Consider the following 16432-nt stretch of genomic DNA (forward strand, 5'->3'; position numbering starts at 1 on the left):
GAATGGGCGAAAAAATTTAGAATGCACGCGATATACTACTGATGTAACATTTTCAACTAATAAAATTAATTTTTTTAGATTGATATGTTTCATCATGGTTAATAAAAAAATATTTTTATTATAATTTTCTCTTAGATAGAAAAATATAATTAATTTATTATTTAATAATATAATGCAAATATCAATACCAATACATTAAAGGGCGAACCGAAAACTTGCTCCACAGTGCATCCGCGTTTTCGTTTGGGTGGGTCCCTCATGTTTGCCTTTTAGGTTCCACTCTCTCCGCCTTTTCCTCTCCCTGCTTTCGGTCCTTTCTGTCCGCCTTTTCGGTTCCCCCTCTCGCCCTCTGTGTGGCTTCGTACATCTTCGCTGGCACTGTACTTCTTCCTTACCTCTCCTCTCCGCGTCTTTCCGCTGGCACTGTACTTCTTCCTTACCTCTCCTCCGCGTTTTCGGCATGTGGGTCCCTTGCGCAGCAACTTCTCCCTTTCCCTTTCTCGCGAACCCTATGTTCGCCTAGCGTTACCCTCTCCGCGGATCCGCCGCTTCCCCGGAAATCCCTCTCTCCCTAGATCGTACGCCTGTATCTACCCAAAACGGCGCATTTAATGGCGCCGCGCAACTCCGCTGGCACTGTACTTCTTCCTTACCTCTCCTCTCCGTGTTTTCGGCACCTCTCCGGAGATCCATTGCTTCTCCGGAAATCCCTCTCTCCCTCGACCGTACGCCTGTATCTACCCAAATCGGGGCATTTAATGGCGCCGCGCAACTGCCGTCGGTGCATTAAATGCCCCCTATCAACCCGTCGCTCCACCGGAGATGGTTTCCTCCCTTCGCCGTACATGTGTGTATATTATTGATCTGGGTATTAAATGCCCCGCCGGATCCGCCCCTTCTCCGGAGATCGCTCGCTCTCTCCGGGCTGGGGATCATCCCGATCTCCACTGTACCTTCACTGTCGCGTCGTCCTGCTGTCATCTCAGGATGGTGCGCCGCTGTGAGCCGGCGCCCTCCCCTTGCTCTCTTCGCTTCTCTTTTGGTTTGTTCTAATGCTGGTATGTATATATATAGACTGTTGGCCGATAAGTTTTGATGCTCAACAAAATTTGGTTTCCTACCTTACAATCTTTTCTTGAGAGTGGTGCTGCCGCAAGAAAGGAGGTCGAGTTCTCTGGAAGTTTCCTTGCTTGCTTCCCATTTTGATGTTCTCTGTCTATGTGCATGCCTGGATTTGCTGATGCTTGGGTGCTTCGATGTTTGGTCGCAGTTTTGCACGCGGTTCCTGCTTCGCCTCCTTCTCGCTTTTCTTTTGTCCATCCGCAATGGCACGGCAGTCGAATGGCTTCGGAGAAATCGCTGCAGCCTGCGAGCAAGGCAATGATGATATCGGCAATACTCGAAATCTATCTTACCTTTATCCGCAATGGCATGGCAGTCGAATAGCCTCAGGGTGATCGCTGTAGCCTGCGGCTATTAGTGCAGAAATCCGGTCCATATAATGTTCGCCGTACCCCTTCGCTTTGTGGGGGGAGCTGTGAATCTGAGCCTTGCATTATGTTTTCTCATATTTTTTGTTTCCCCTTTCTGGCTTTTGTCTCAATTTGTTTTTCCCTAAATTTAACAATCCAAAGTTTTTGCTGGCCATTAATAATCTGCGTAGCTCCGCAAGTCATTTTTACTAGCTTTCCTTACTCTTTACAATTGCCTTCTGGGTTTTCATATTGTTAGTGCAGGCATGGGCGTGATCGACGTATCATTTAAGAACCTGCTGCTCGAAATTACGCAGAGGCTGTCCATACCTGTGCCGAAGTATGGCCTTACTGTGGATTCATCGGGGCAGCTTACTGGTTACGTCGATGTTTGCGACTGTCTAGCCTAATCCTTTTTGCTTTTGTCGGGATCGGGCTTCCATGTGTTCTCTTTTCTTTTGCTTGGTCATCAGATCTCATGCTTTTTGTGCTTTCTACCTCTTTTGGCCTAGAATATGTAGTAGTTTTTACTTCGTTCTGTTTTTAATTTGGTTGTCATGGTGTTCCCCTCTCTTCGGTTCAGTGATATCAGGTCTACTGTTCTCCATGACTACTCTTCCCTTGGTTTTGTTTTCCCTACATTTTTTATGTGATTTCCCATGTTTACTATTGTTCCACTGTTATATATGTTTACTTTGGATAGCACTTGGTCTTTGATGCCTAACAAGCTTTATATCTTGGCATGCAATATAGTAGGAGTTGTAGGATTGCATGTGTTTAATTACTTACAAATTGGTTGGAAGTTGCCTTACAAGTGTTTACATTGTAACTTGAATGTGCCCATATAGACAGAACTCCTTCCATTATTTCTTGCTTTGTACATTTCTTACACATTAGTTGCAAGTAGTCTTACAAGTGTTTACATTGTATATAGTTCCATTGTAACTTGGGTTGCCAATAAGCTTACAAGTATTTGCTTTATACCTTGAATATGTCCCAAAAAATGGTTGCCGGTAAGCTTACAAGTATTTTCAGTGTATCTTGATTATGTTCCAAAAAAAAAAGGCCCTCTCGATGTGCTTCCTTACTTTCTGCACTAATTGCTTGGGTATCTATATAGCTGTTTTTTTTTCTTACAAAGGGACTGAGAATCTATAAACAAGCTCTAAGAAATATCTACCTTGCAATTGGCTCTAGAATTTAGCAATACACTTCAAGTCTTTGGAGCTATCTACCTTGCAATTGACTCACACATTCTCGACTAAGTCCAGAGCTAGGAGATGTTGAAATAGGCCTACTGTTTTTTGTTTGTCTTCTTTGTTGTATTTTTTATGATTAAATTGTTCACTGCTTACAGTAAACTTGGGCCCCATTGATTTTGAATCCTAGCTTCACTCATATTTCTTAATGTACCTCACATAAGACCAGGAATGGATGCTTTTCACTAGAAATAAATTTTGGATTAGCTGAAATAACTTAGCCTTAGGTATTTCTGAGGCACTTTTGTTGCTGAACTGATCAAGTCATAGACTGATCATCATTTCAAGGCATTTCAGTTTGTGGTATGCTCAGAATGGATGTTCCGTATTTTCGTTTTGGCTTAATCAAAAGAAAATTTTGATTATGCTTCTCTGAAGAAGAAGAAGGCAAATGGTTATGGTGTTGCTTAAGCTCATTTGGGAATAATTAGAACAAATGTTTATTTATCCATTAATCTTTACAGAACATGTATGTCTATGTTTAGCAACTGCATATTGAAGATTTGAATCCCTACTTAACTGAGGAAGTACTCTATTTTTTGTTGAAACTTTGGGGCTTTCATTACCTGCCAGTAACCTTACAAACAGTTGTATTACTTTTCTTTTGAACTGCGGTTGTTGCATTTTGGGGATGAAAAGAAAGAAATATTCCGGTTGGATACATTGCTTTGTTAGATCTGCACACTCTTCTTTGGGTTGGATACATATCTTTATTGGATCTACACATTCTTCTTTGTCGTTGCATTGTTGTAGAATTGCCGTGGTGTTTCTTTTATCATGTTTTTACTTTCTTCGCTGTTATTTGTGAGGCCGGGAAGTTCTTCGAGATCTCCGCTTCTTTGCTGTTGCTTTCGCTGGATTTTCTCTACTATTCGCTTCACTATCCAATTAGACTCTATGTATTGATGGTTTTGTTTTGTTTTTGGGTCTGAACTAATCTTTAGTAGCACAGATATAATCTTTAGTAGCACAAATATTTGTGCTATTTGTTTAATATTTTTTATTATGTGTTTATTATAAATTTTTCTGCCCGCCGCGAAGCGCGGGTACTTAACTAGTGATACATAAAGCCTCCAAGGACCACAAGCCGGCCCAAGGGAAGTAAAAAAAAAAAATTTAAACAAAAACTATTGGCAAGACAGTTAAAGCACAAGAGTATTTATGCTTGTAATTTTTTAATCGTTGAATCATTTCAAGATTCATATATATAGCACTACTAAAGTTGTGTCTCATTAAGTCTTTTTTATCAGTGCTGAATGGATTTTGAGGTGATCCGACGGTTAAAATATTACAAGCATGTTGAACTCTTATGCTTTTAAAAGCATAGCAGCTCAACTCGTTATATATATAAAGTTCAGCTATAATGCTATCGATAGTATCAAACAGTTACTGCTACCAAATTTTTGCCTTTAGATCTATCCGGTTAATCATTTTCATTCCTTAAATTATACTATCTCACCGACCACCCACTAAAACCTAATAGCACTAATTACTTTGTATTATTAATAATATTCTAACTTCTAGAGAGAGAGAGAGAGAGAATTCCATTAGATTGCTTTTAGAAGTTTTTTTTTTTTTTACTTGTAGAATTTTAATCTTTGGATCAACGTTTTGTAGGGTTTGGATCAGTCCAACCCACAGGGGTTTGGTGGTGATAAGTGAAAAATAATTAAATGATTTGAAAAATAATTTGTGAGTGCACATTTTGAAAAATAATTTTTTGTGCCCTCTGGTTTCATGAGTAGTGTCTTAATATAAGTTTTTTAGAATCTGAAACCTACAAGCAATCATACCCAAGAAAAAAAGATCTTCGTTGAAATTAAATTATTTTTAATTTGTAGAATTTTATATGACAAATTGCAAGATTAAATGATGGGGTGCTTACAATCTATACATTCAAAAAAATAATATATATATATATATATATATATATATATAATAAAAATAAAAAAAAGTAATAGTAATTTCTTTTTACCTTTTTAAATTTTGATTTTTTTTTTCTTTATTAACTTTGCCATAAAATATACCACCTTAGAATAAAGGCCAATTGGCCTTACGTGGAGCTCAAGGGAAAATGATTCTGCACAAAGTAATTTTTTTGAAAAATGCTATACGAACACCGGGAAAAAAAAAAAAGGGGGTTAATTTTACTAATTAAGGTTTAGAAAACTCTTTTTAAAATTTTCATTTTAATATCTTTTTAATTTAAAAACTATTCTTCTGAATTAACTATTTATTATTTGTAAGAAACAATACTTTTCAATGTTGGATCACGCTAAGCTTTGGGCAACTGTTATTAAAAAAAAGAAAAAAAAGAAAAAAAAAAAACACTACTAATCTAAGAAATCGACTTCCTTTAGATGATTGCAGGATGTATAATTTAATAAGTAGAGTTGGCAAAAGATTGTTAATGTTTCATAGATTTCTAGAATAGTCTAAAACAATAGAAAATTTAATTAAATTTTTATAGGCTATTAATATTAACTACAGTCACCAGCATCGTTTCACGACGCACACTAAAAACTCCTTATACAGAGTTTTAAGGTTTAGTTTGGTTTTGAGACTTATATATGACACTGTTAGATAAAATAAAATTGGAATAAAAATATATAAGGATATACTCTACGTTATTTGGTGGAACCGTAGAAAATATATCGTAACTGATTCATCGCTATATGCGGAATGCAATATTATATACAGAAACAAACATAATATTTTTTTATCGTACTTTCTGCAATCTTACTATAATTCCAAACGAAATCGTAATAGCTATTTATGCGTAGATTATACTGTGTCAGTTAAATCTTTTCAATATTACATATGTACATCAGCATATGAGTAAATTTTTAGAAAATTATTAACAAGAGAACTTGTAGATTCTCGGAGAGCTTTTATCGACTTATTTTTTAAGTGTTCTTAGGCTTCGTTTGGGCTTACGGAAAGATTGCGTTACATGCGGTGAGAAAGCATGTTGTAAAAATACTCTGTTTGTTTTCGTACGTAATATTGAGATGAGTCGGTTACGATATATTTTCTGCGGTCCCATCGGAGAACATAGAAGCATATCCCTATATACTTTTTTCTCAATTTTATTTTATCTAATAACATTAAATAGATCTCAATACTAAACTAAGCCTTAATATTATTTTGAATTTATTTTTTTTTTTTGTTAAATAAGTCAAAAATATACGCTGCTATTTGCATGGACTAATTCTTTTGATAATTTTTTAAAATTATTTAATTATATTTTCATTGTCTGTAGTTTTAGTGGTCTTAAAAAAATAAATAAATAGTACGACAGAGTATTTTGTAATTGAGCCAATAAAGTACAAATTAAACTTCTTAACTTTTAAAAAGCATAAGTTATTGGTGCTCGTGAATTTTTATCATTTCGATAAAATTTTGTAGAATTAGAATGATAATCTTAATTGGTAAAATAATATGATCTAAAAGATAAAATTAGTCAAAAAGATAAATCTAAAGATTAAAAAAAAAATCAAATATAGCGACCACAACGGCCAAGACTCATTTCACAGGTGAGACTAGACGATGATTTCCGTGGCAACTATATAGTCAGAAATCCATTGAGATGTGAAATCACAGCTTAAACTATGTCCGATCAATCTTACCCTTTTTAAGGACTGACGTCCTGGTAAATACCAGGCGACGTCAGAGTTGAGACTCGTCTCAATAGCCTTGTCATTCCGATTCTGACTCAGCCAAGACTCATCTTACACTTTCGGCTAGTATATGACTCTGATACCAACTGTGGCGCCCCAATTTTTCAAGGGGTCACTCATTCTAGAACTATTCCAGTCCTAACACGCGGGCTTGCCACCATTCAAAATATTTAAATCAGATTAAGAGTTCTAACCTATTATATTTTATATATAAAAGACTATTTGAGATCTCACAATTGTTCGAAAAAAAAACATTTTACTTGATTAAAATGAATTTTATATATTTAAAGTTTAAATGTGTAATGATGTATTGTCGTTTCTCGGAGTCGTCATCCTCTCCGTCTCCTACCACTCTCCTCTTCTCTCCTCGCAATGTCTTTCTTCGACATAAACGAGTCAACTCTCTCTCTCTCTCTCTCTCTCTCTCTCTCTCTCTCTCCCCTCTTCTCCCCCAAATCCGCTGCGTCTCCAAATCGCACACGACGATCGAAAGGGATTCGCGATCGGAATTGGGGGAATCGGATCTCTTCGACGAAGAACCGCAACAGATCTTAAGATCGAAGAGTAAAAGGTGCGTGCGATGTCTCCTTACTTCGCCTCTTCTCATAAACCCTAAGGCGTTGTGGTTGTGTGCTAGGTGCGGAGGCTAAACTTGTGGGGGGTTTGATTGAAATGGATCGTTTGATGGTGTTATTTTCATCGCAATTTGTGTAGTCTTGGATGTTGATTAATAAAAAACCATCTATTATTGGGTTGTGAAATTGGTTGCGTGTATTTAGGCATAATTTTGAATGATTTTACAGCGGAAAGGGGCTCACATGTTGCAAGTAGAACTCATAAGAAGTGAAATCACTCATTCAATAGCTTAAAAGTTTGGAAAAAGCACAAAAAAATTGTTTACTTTTTATTATCTAGAAGAAGAAATATGCACATTGGAAACAATGATCTTCATCAAAGTATAGTAGAAATTGGAATGTTTAATATCGTAATGTATTCAGCTTCAAACGATAGGTTTTCTCATAATATGGAAATCATGCGAGAACATAGATATCTTCTATAAAAATGATTACCCTGGTTCCTTTTTTCTTAATAGTTGTTGGTTTAATTGAGAGAAACGCGACTATCTTCACTTTAAAAAGTAGTGTATAGAAAAGAAGAGTTTTTCACATATACATCGTCCAAAGTAACAATTCAGAGTATAGATAACCAAGGAAAGAGACATAAAGAGAACAATAATAGGACCATACTCCAAGGATAAAGGATCATATGGTAAAAGAAAGAATCTATGCTTGTTACTTAGTAGTATTATACGGAGGAAACAAGGAAATTGCTAAAAAGAAAAAATAAAATTGATGATACAGGGTGAAGATCCATCTGTGAATAGTCCTTTAACTAGTCACTTTTCTCTTCTTATCTTTCCTTAGTTTTGATCACTGGTAATGTAATTTGCAATCTTTTTAGGTTTTGCTCAAGATATGGCAGAGGACTTGGAGGGAGATTTTAACTATGATGACCAATATAGTGAGAGATTTCATGAGAAAGCATTTGATGCATTCATTTGCCCGCTCACAAAGCAGATCATGCAGGATCCGGTTATTATAGAAAGTGGGTGTACCTTCGAGCGAGAAGCAATTACAAAGTGGTTTCGAGAGTGTGTTGATAGTGGAAAGAAGCCCATCTGCCCTTTAACTCAGAAAGAACTTCACAGTACCGATCTAAATCCTAGTATAGCCCTACAGAATGCCATCGAGGAATGGACACGGAGGAACGAAGCTGTAGAACTTAATAGAGCTAGTACGTCGCTGACTCCGGGAGGTTTGGACAGAGAAATTTTATGGGCTTTAGGGTACATTGTGCACTTTTGCCGGAAAAACGATGCAAACAAGAATGCTGTGCGGGATTTAGGATTCATACCGATGATTACTGAGAAGCTGAAGAATAGCAGCAGAACAGTGCGTTCTAAAGCACTAGAGACTCTTAGAGTTATAGCAGAAGACAATGATGAAAATAAGGTTGTCCAAAGGCTTGCACGGGCATCTTTGTGAGTTTCTTAATAAGGTAACTTGCATCTGGGGTCCCCAACATTTTTTAGGATGTTTTACTTTGGCTCTGGACCTTTTAACTTATTACAATTTGGTTAATAATCTTTGCAGTTCATTGCAATCTTACTATTTTTCATCAAATTCCTTTGTTTATTTGGATGAAAATTAAGCAAAGTTCAACAGTTGTTTATGTGGCAGTTAGCTGGCGACTACATAGATTTTTCTGTCAATTTTGGAGGAATTCAACTGCAAACTAAGATTGCGATGAAACAAAAGGAAATGCAAAGATTAAGAACCGAATTATAACAATTGAAAGATTAAGAAACAACCTTCTCAAAAAGAAAAATAAAAAAAGGAAGATTAGGAAAGAAACTAAAACTATTCTAAAAGATTGAGGATCCCTGGTGCAATATGTCCTTATAGTATTGAAACTTACAATATTTTTTCATACATAAATAGTTTGATTTCTTTCTTATTTTTAGGAAGCTGTGGGAGCAGAAGATTCCATTCGCACAATTATAAAGTTCTTATCTCAAGAACCTTCTCAGGATAGAGAACTAGCTGTGTCACTGTTATATGAGCTATCAAAATCCGAAATTCTTTGTGAAAAGATTGGAAGTGTCTATGGGGCAATTCTTATACTGGTCGGTATGGCGAGTAGCAAATCTGAGAACATCTCAACTGTCGAGAAAATACTCGACAATCTGGAGAAGAGTGAGGAAAACATCAAGCAAATGGCAGAGAATGGTAGACTGCAGCCTCTTCTTACTCTACTCCTTGAAGGTTCTTCCTGCCCCTTATCTCTCTCTCCTTTCTGTTGTATTTCATGGTTAATATATATGTTGATCGAGTGTGCAATTTTGATTTGGCCATCATATTCGATCACTTTACATTTCTTTTAATCAATTTTGAGTTGGCCATCATATTCTGCAATGATCTGCTTTCTTTTCAAGTGAACTTCCAAAGATTTGTGTCTCAAGTACTGGACCAAGCTTTTGATTGACACAGATTTTGCTAAATGCCATAGTAATAATCGTACGGAAGAAGTGCTTCGTGTTGGTGCCAGTGCCCATTATTGTCTAACCAAAGTTGATTGAATCCCAACGCATTGAATTTCACTGATCAGATGGAATTTGTACTAAATATCCAATTGTTACTCTGGAAACTAAGCAGGCTCACCTGAAAGGCAGCTGTCGATGGGTTCTTACCTTGGCGAACTAGTTTTGGCGAACGATGTGAAGCTCTTCGTTGCCCAAACAGTCGGCTCCTCCCTAGTTAATGTTATGAAAAGCGGGAGCATCCAGGCAAAAGAAGCTGCTCTAAAAGCACTTAACCAGATATCTTCAAATGAGGCAAGTGCGAAGGTACTAATCGAAGCAGGTATCCTCCCTCCTCTTGTCAAAGACCTCTTCACCGCCGGCATAAAGCAACTTCCAATGCGGTTAAAAGAGGTCGCAGCATCAATTCTAGTTAATCTTGTGTCTTCTGGGGCCGATTTTGTGGTCATCCCTCTAGATGACAACAATCAAACTCTAGTCTCCGACGAGACTGTCCACAACTTACTCCATCTCATTAGAAACACTGGCCCCGCAATCGAGTGCAAGCTTCTCCAAGTCCTTGTCGAGCTAACTGGTTCCCCACATCTAGTAACGGACATTGTCACCGCCGTCAAGAGCTCTGGCGCGACTATCAGTTTAATTCAGTTCATCGAAGCTTATCAAAAGGATATCCGTGCGGCGTCTCTAAAACTCTTGAGAAATATCTCACCCTACATGGGCAACGAGCTAGCCGATGCCCTAAGAGGCAGTCCTGGCCATCTCGGCAGCTTAGTTAAGGTCATCTCCGAGAGTGACACGATATTCGAAGAACAGGCGGCTGCTGCGGCTCTCTTAGCTGACCTTCCTAATAGAGACACAGGCTTAACGAGGCAGCTTTTGGAGAAGGGGGCTTTCCGAATAGCCGCTTCTAAAGTGGTAAGTATCAGAAATGGAGAAACTCGCATCAACCGCTATACAGACCCTTTTTTCGAAGGGCTTGTGGTAGTTCTCTCGAGGGTAACATACGCTTTGCAAGATGAACCAAGGTGTGTCGCCCTTGCTCGCGAGTATAATGTCGCAGCACTTTTTACCGATCTCCTACAGATGAATGGACACGATAAAGTACAAATAGTCGCGGCTTCGGCATTGCAGAACCTTTCTCAAGAATCTAGACGTTTAACCCGAATTATCAAGCCCCCACCGCCGCCCGGGTTATTCAAGAGATGCTGCATGAAGCCGCCACTTCTTGATGAGATCTGCCCCCTACACAAGGGCATATGTTCAGTGAGGGAGAACTTCTGCTTATTAGAGGGCAAAGCAGTGGAGAAGCTGGTCTCTTGCTTGGAACATCGAAATGAGAAGCTTGTAGAGGCTTCATTAGGAGCACTGTGCACCATATTGAATGATGGAGTCGACATTGCCGAGGGTGTGTTGGCACTGTGCCAGGCTGAAGGGATTCGTCCGGTACTTGATATTTTGATCGAGAATCGCACCGAGTTGCTTCAGCAGAGAGCGGTTTGGGCCGTCGAGAGGATTCTGAGGATCGACGAAATTGCTAAGGAAGTTGCAGGGGATCCGACCGTAGCGTCCGCGCTGGTCGAAGCTTTCCGGAATGCGGACTTTGTGACTCGGCAGATCGCAGAGCGAGCTCTGAAGCATACTGAGAAGCTCCCGAATTTTTCTGATACACTTCAGAAGATTGGTTGATGTGAACAGAAGGTGTTTGAGGATTGTTTTGTTTGTAAAGCGTGTATGATTACTTTGTTTTTTTAATAGCCTCTTATTTGTTGTTTGTTCTTTCAGTTTGTTTATAAATCTTTTCTGTAATAATGGATTTATATAATTTGAGGGTTTTTTTTTTAATTTTGAATTAACCTCCTTTTAATTATGTCAATTGATGAAAAAAAAAAGGCATATTTTGATCAAGTTGGAGAGAATTTGGATAAATTACACTATTGATCCTGGAACTCTTCGGCTATAATCACGGATCTCTGAATGATAGCATTTAATATAAGAAAAAAAAATTAACAACAAATTTAGTACCTAAAGGTTAATTGAATTTCAATTTCATCCTCAAAGTCTAAATTATAAAAATCTCAATTTCATCCTCAAAATTCTCAATTGTATCACAATTATAAAAATTTCAATTTTATCATCACAGTTTGTAGGTAAACAAACCCATACAGACATTTTATAAAAATATATCACAAAAATCATATACTTCACAAATCAAATTGGTACCACCAAACTTTCCAAATCCCCCTTTTCTCTTCCCAACCTGAATCCCGCGGATATTTACAAATTTACAATCTTCAGTTTAATAGTATGCCCTTCACGCATTGCAATTGCGGCGTGCATCGAACTACTCATTCGGCATGAAAATTACGATTAGGTACCGAGCAACCCAGTAGAATGAGCCTAACTAACAACTTCTCCAGCTATGGCACTAAGTTTTCGGGTCAAGCAATTCTGAAACTTATCAACACAATAAGCCATTTCCAGAAGACAGAAAAATAACAGCAGAAACTCAGTGAAGTGATTAAGAACAACATGCCTTCATACTATGCAGAAATGCTTAGTTTCATTCCCTCAGGCTCAGTTATAATTGGTTTTTCTTTTTTTTCTTTTCTTTTTTTTTTCTAGATAGAAAAGCTGTGACATGAAATACAAGCTCAGTAAGGTCTGAATTCGCACCATCCGCAGCTTTCATGTCAATCTGCATAGTCTCTGGCTTCTTGCTGCAATGGAGATCATAGAGTAGTTAGCTACAGTTTTGTGGGACGCGCTGCAGCATCTCTGTTCCATGACAAGTAACTCGGATCTCCAAGGTTCCTGCAGAAAAAAACATTACAAGCATCCATCAGCAGAGCATTTGTTAGGAAAGATGAATTTTATTTATCCCCAACATATGACAACATATCGGACGTTTCAATTATTACAATTACCAGAGTAACTTCTAGAATAACCAAACCATAAACGGACTGATGATTCATACCGTAATTTGCAAATTTGTAGGCTTTGGAAACAATCCTACAGCCAGTTTGAACTGGCCAATCACTTGTCTATCATGTATAAATAAATGCGCCTTAACCTATGGACTTCGGTATTAATAAAGAAGCGATTTATATATTACCATCCATTCCAGTCATCAAAAATTAAAATAAAAAAATCTCTCAAAAACATTAGAAAAATATCAACCTCATAATATTCGCAAGGCAGTCTTTGATATTTCCTGCCTGTCTTCCCTCTCCTATTACATAATCTTAAAATAAATGAAAAAATTATGTGACTAAAGTAACTAATAAGAGGGAAACCTACAACTTCACATCTGAGTATATTAATCCAGATTGTAAATAAATTAGTTCGCAATATATGCTTACTAAAGAGCATAAAAAGAATGACGGTTTACTGTACAGATTTTTTTTTCATTTTCTACACTATACATTTTTTTTTCTAACAAAGGCACGACTCAAATATCCCTATTTTTTCAGTCCCTACACTATAAGCAATAAACCTTTTTATATGAAAGCTGTAAAAAATTACTGGTTAAAAGTGATAGATCATTTTCATATGAAGAACAACAGCATATATAAAAATAACAAAAAAGCAATTGAAAATAACTTGATATAAGTTTTTAATGAGTCTATCATAGAGATTCATTTTATATTTTTTTTCTACTATCTAACCAGTGTCTCTTAATAAAGTTGTTAAATTTTGTCTAAAATAATAGATTTGTTAACAATAATATAGAACTTGGCGAGAAAAAAAATATAGCATTGTGATATCGATGAGGAAAAAAAAATAGTACACGGTAGAAAAACAAAAATAAATTTAAAATATGGCGTAGAGATTGATAAAATATAATAATACAATGATTTTTTTAAAAACAATAGCACAATATAGCAAATGAAAATAACATTATAGTACAGTATAGTAGAGTGTAATTAAGCCTTTCTCAAAATTTTAGTAGTGGCACAGTATATCCACAGGAGTACAGTAATACTTGCTTCTTCAAAAAAGGAATCAAGTTTCTAGAGAAATGGATGCATTGATCATATGCTCAATAAAATGGCTATTTAGATAGCTATTTTCTGAATACTTTGCTGATGTTTGGAGAAAAAGTCCCTACAATAACAGGAGTAATGCTGCATACATCTTCCTCCATGCACCAAGCATGCCCTTCAATAGAACAAATGTTTCTAGTAAAAGCATATTTTCTCTCTATTTGTATATAACCGGAAAGATGCAAGAAACCTTTTAAAATAATGTAAATTGAGAATATAGTTATTCGAAAATTTACTATCAATATATTGCTTACCTTGGGCAGAGCAGATGCAAAACCGCAAAGCCTATTGCCAGGAACAAGCATAGGCCTCCGATTGTGAGATATGCTATGCCAACAAAATCATTCTTCCCGCCAATCCAAGAAGTCGTCGAGAGAACCAATTTCTTTTTCCCTCCAAAACTGTATGTATTATAATTGTTCTCTATCACAACCGTTAATTTGTCGTCCGGTTCAAGATCAGCCTCGATCTTCCCATAGAGCTTTCGGAAAGTTGGCAACGCAGCTGTGCGCATCCAAACAATTAGATCTTCTTGTTCGCTTAACTGCAAGAAATGTCAAAAGCGAAATCTTGAGTATCGGAAGTAAGGAAACTGGACCCCGCATTTACAACATGTCCCTCTTTACACGGGGTATATCCGTAAACAATTTCATAGGGATTTATCATCAAAGAACCTAGTTATATGTAGTCATGTAGAACTTACAGGTATACTGGCATCAAGCTTGCCCCCGCCAATCAGGCCTCCACTTTGGAAATTTTTAGGATAAACATCGCGTCCAAACTTATGGTCTTTGTCACTCTTCCAGGCTATATTCTTCTTGTTCACATCCAAAGCTTTAGCTGCTAATGAGAATTTATACGTATCGTTAAACAGGCTCCAAGCTATTAGGCCGCAAGGGGTTATTGGAGACCCATTTGAGGTCGTGCTTTCGGGATCGCAGGAACTAGTGTCATGCTCTTTTGACTTGTATCTCAACTGCTTATCACTTCGGCTTTTCACATACCTAAAAACAGGTTACTCACTTTTATTTCTAATTAGTGAACCGCAAGCATAACACTCATAGAAGATTCCAAATGCACGTAAAACATTGATCGAACAGAGCAGAATAGAAAGAAGGTTCAATTGAAGCAGATTTCAACATACCTTCGGTGGTTCTGATAGAAGTTATCAAGCTGATAATAAACATAAACAGGAGCTTTCATATGCTTTGGCACCTGAGAAAATTTATATTAAATGAAAAATATTTACACAACTTTACTGGTTAGTATTAAAAAAAAATTGTTTGAACTAAAAATATGATTTAGTTATTGTTGTCAAGAGAATCTGAGACATAAGGACTCACGCTTAAACTTCTGGTACAAGTCTTCTTAGTTTCGCTGCTTCTTATATATGCGACTTTGTCTACGCGCAAGTGTTCCGGAATGCATTCGACATCATACCTGTCGACGATCTCAACCACCTAAAAAACAAGCAAGTTATTTACACAAAAAAGCGAACAGAGTAAAGGATGCCGACACAAAGAAACTAGAAAATTTAGTTTACACTTTCTGATGCCGATAGGGACGCAAGTCCGATAGGAATAAAAACGACTGCAACAAGCATGTACGCCGTGATAACCTGGAAAGCGATTAGGAGCAAGTCTTGTAAACAATACGAAATGGTTTTGACGCGAGATATTAAATCAATTAGTGAACTTGCCCATGCTGGTGTCAGAATTGGTTTGCAAGCCGGGAGCTCCTGCTGCGTAAACCGAGAATCTGAAAGGTAGAAATACGCCAATGTATCACTTGATTCACCCAAAAAAGAAAATAAAAATGAAACTACTGAATGTATCCTTAAGCTTGTCATTTCCCTTTTGCGAGGTATCTTAGGCGGTGTTTGGTTGCTCGAAAAGTCATCAAAAACTGTATTATAAAAAAAAAAGTTTTTTATGAAAAAAAAAACCATTTTCATAGTTTTATATTTCATATACAAATTTGGAAAACGAAAAAGAGACTTCTATATAAAATCTCAAGAAATTTTTTTTCAAAAAACTACTTTTTCCAAAAACCGCACGAATGAAAAATATTTTTCTAGCGAGAAAACTATTTTTTGGAAATTTTTTTTTTTGAAGGAACCAAACACCCGCATAACTAATAAACCATTTAAAAATGTGCGCCTCCAATTCGCTTATGTCGACAATGACTTTACTATACATACTTTCCCAATGAACTCTATTATTATAACATAATAAAAAACGCATGTATCCTCACATGAACACAATCATGTGATCAACCTAAACACTGCTAGAAAAAGTTAATGACAAGTCTTAGTAATCTTATATATGCTTCAAAGGTTTTCCCAATGCACATGCCATGTGAAACTAAGCACATGCTAAACACAAACCTTTAATATTAGCATCAAAAGCACCAATTCCAAAACCAAATGAAGCAGGAGAAGAGAACACTATTCGATTAGGGTTTTCATTGAAAAACAACCACAAAATGTGCACAAAAAACACCAATTTGTGAGTTCTAGGGCAAAATTGGGGGTGGGGAATGGGGAATTACACTTGGGTTTGTTGGAATTTTTGCGGGGATTCGAAGAATCTCTCGTAGCTCCATCGCTTCTTCGGGGGGTCGAAGATGACGAGGGATTCATCGGGGGAAACTTAAAAAAAAATAAAAATAAAAAAAGGAGAGAGAATTTGTTTTTTTTTTTTTTAATTAAGAGTTATTTCAGTGGAACGGCCCCGAATAGTGTAAGAGGTTTTTCACCTGGACCCGGTCCACCACGTCAGCGCTCGGCCCAACCCTGTGATTCGCTATTTGTGAGCAATGGGCTCGTTTGTAAAAGGTTGTAACGCATAAAATGCACCAAAACATCAAATTCTATTAA

General features: G+C 37.0%; 3 protein-coding genes across 5 annotated transcripts; 2 read left to right on the forward strand and 1 right to left on the reverse strand.

Moving 5' to 3' along the window:
• Positions 323-2325, forward strand: LOC109728998. 2 transcript variants are annotated; one of them, XR_002221175.1, is made up of 2 exons: positions 323-1058; positions 1732-2325. XR_002221175.1 is itself a non-coding variant. In XM_020259581.1 (2 exons), exons 1-2 carry the CDS (start codon positions 791-793, stop codon positions 1880-1882), a joined length of 414 nt encoding a protein of 137 aa, XP_020115170.1. In that variant the 5' UTR covers positions 323-790; the 3' UTR covers positions 1883-2325. The 2 variants fall into 2 exon arrangements, 1 of the variants encoding a protein (XP_020115170.1); XM_020259581.1 differs by having other exon boundaries at positions 1737-2325.
• Positions 6729-11360, forward strand: LOC109703488 (U-box domain-containing protein 44-like). 2 transcript variants are annotated; one of them, XM_020224093.1, is made up of 4 exons: positions 6729-6982; positions 7873-8423; positions 8936-9236; positions 9627-11360. In XM_020224093.1, the coding sequence occupies exons 2-4, from the start codon at positions 7887-7889 to the stop codon at positions 11195-11197; spliced, it is 2409 nt and encodes an 802-aa protein (XP_020079682.1). In that variant the 5' UTR covers positions 6729-6982; positions 7873-7886; the 3' UTR covers positions 11198-11360. The 2 variants fall into 2 exon arrangements, with proteins under 2 accessions (XP_020079682.1, XP_020079683.1); XM_020224094.1 differs by lacking the exon at positions 6729-6982 and having other exon boundaries at positions 8268-8469.
• On the reverse strand, positions 11958-16240 carry LOC109703656 (ALA-interacting subunit 3-like). The gene is made up of 8 exons (XM_020224362.1): positions 16105-16240; positions 15254-15312; positions 15098-15172; positions 14898-15014; positions 14699-14769; positions 14258-14558; positions 13809-14098; positions 11958-12322 (listed from the first exon to the last, which is right to left on the reverse strand). Exons 1-8 carry the CDS (start codon positions 16193-16195, stop codon positions 12256-12258), a joined length of 1071 nt encoding a protein of 356 aa, XP_020079951.1. The 5' UTR covers positions 16196-16240; the 3' UTR covers positions 11958-12255.

The sequence above is a fragment of the Ananas comosus genome, linkage group 25 (genome assembly GCF_001540865.1).
Source record: "Ananas comosus cultivar F153 linkage group 25, ASM154086v1, whole genome shotgun sequence".
Lineage (NCBI taxonomy): Eukaryota > Viridiplantae > Streptophyta > Magnoliopsida > Poales > Bromeliaceae > Ananas > Ananas comosus.